The 1,624-nt window shown below is 59.2% G+C and overlaps 1 protein-coding gene across 1 annotated transcript in view; it reads right to left on the reverse strand.

Moving 5' to 3' along the window:
* Positions 1-24: 24 nt before the first annotated feature.
* LOC104407998 (U3 small nucleolar RNA-associated protein 14 homolog A-like) overlaps positions 25-1,624 on the reverse strand; it is a gene marked incomplete at both ends in the record, with an annotated part of 3,213 nt that continues 1,613 nt past the window's right edge. Inside the window, 5 exons of the mRNA XM_010017428.1 lie at positions 25-98; positions 242-602; positions 1,046-1,123; positions 1,214-1,337; positions 1,451-1,545. Of these exons, the coding sequence (XP_010015730.1) occupies positions 25-98; positions 242-602; positions 1,046-1,123; positions 1,214-1,337; positions 1,451-1,545 (732 nt within the window). The remainder of the gene's footprint in view (positions 99-241; positions 603-1,045; positions 1,124-1,213; positions 1,338-1,450; positions 1,546-1,624) is intronic.

Below are 1,624 nucleotides of genomic sequence, written 5' to 3' on the forward strand. Positions count from 1 at the left end.
AGGCGGCTCGACCCCTGCACTCGCCTCTGCCTCAGCGCAGATGGGGGTGACAGGGATGCCCCCCAGAGGTTCAGAAACTGCCTCTGTCGCATCAGCACCTGTGCATTGAGGCAACAGGTGAGAAACAGTCACCCAGGAGGAGGGAAGAGAAGGGAGAAGCTAGACAGAAAACAGCCCCCATTCCCCTGCCCAGCCCTGCAGCACACCACTCCCTCCCTGCATGAGGCTGCAACCTCCTCACCTGGTCCCTCAGGGCTCCCTTCCTGCTGCTGCCGCACATTCCGCTTCTGCGCAAAGTCTTGTAGCAAAGCTTCCTCGTCTGACATCTCCTCCTCCTCCTCCATCTCCTCCTTGCTCTCTGCAACACCAGGCTCCGACACATCTCCCTGACCCTCTTGTGCCTCCGGCTCCTTGGCTGGGCTGCTGGGTTTGCCCAACAGCCAGGGATTTGCTCTGCTGGCATCCGTGGGGATGGTGGGGACGGTCACCGATGTGAGGTCCTCCTCGGGCACATCATCTGGCTTCTCCTCAGGCAGCTCCACATGCACCTTCTGCATCAGCTCCTTGTTCTTGGCCAGCTGCTCCTGCATGGCCCTGCGGGCCTGGGAGGGGATCAAAAGGTTTCTGAGGCAGGCCAGAAACAACTCACCTGCCCCATCTCAGCTGCCTTCCCCTTCCCCAACCAGCACTGGAGACCTTGCCGTGGCCTTTCAATGTATAACAGTGGCTTATAAGGAAGAGAGAGATTTTATACTAAGGTCTGTAGTGACAGGACAAGGGGCAGCTGCTTTAAACTAAGAGGGCAGGTTTAGGTTAGATAAAAAGAAGAAAGAAGTTGTATGATGAGGGTGCTGAGGCGCTGGCTCAGGGTGCCCAGAGAAGCTGTGGCTGCCCCATCCCTGGCAGTGTTCAAGGCCAGGTTGGACACAGGGGCTTGGAGCAACCTGCTCTAGTGGAAGGTGTCCCTGCCCGGGACAGGGGTTGGAGCTGGCTGAGCTTTAAGGTCCTTTCCAACGCAAACCAGGCTGTGGTTCTGTGATCTCACCTCCAGGTCATATTTGGCTATAATGGCCCTGGAGCGGGCCCACTTTCCCTTGTTCTGGTGCTTAAGGCTCATCCGCTCCTGGGGGACAAAGAAGAGAGAAGCATCAGAACGAGCACCCTCATGAGCAGGGACCTCCCCTGCAGTGGGGGAGAAGCGCAAAAGCAGCACCTGCATCCTGAGCTGCTCCAGCTCCTCCAGCCTTGCCAAGGCGGCCTCAGGGTCTGACTTCTGCAGCAGCTCAAACTCCTTTAAGGCCTTGCGCCTCTTGCTTTTCTTCAGCACACGATGGTACCTGAGCACAGGGGCAGTGAGGGAGGCCTCAGGTGCCAGGGAGGCCCTGGGGATCCCGTGCTTTGGCCATACCCCCACACCAGGCAGGACTCAGCCCTCTCCAAGGGATCTTACTTCTTGCTCTTGATCTTCTTCTCTCGCCGAGCCTTAGCTTCGTAGTAGGACTGCAGGACCCGAGCCTTCTGCAGCTCTGCCCGCCGCTGCCGGGCCTGCCAGGGAGCACAGAGTGAGGGCAGGCGCCAAGGAAGAGGCCTCCAGAGCCAAGGCATGGCCGGGGGGGGGCACCCA

The sequence above is a fragment of the Nestor notabilis genome, unplaced genomic scaffold (assembly GCF_000696875.1).
Source record: "Nestor notabilis isolate BGI_N333 unplaced genomic scaffold, ASM69687v1 scaffold21686, whole genome shotgun sequence".
NCBI lineage: Eukaryota > Metazoa > Chordata > Aves > Psittaciformes > Psittacidae > Nestor > Nestor notabilis.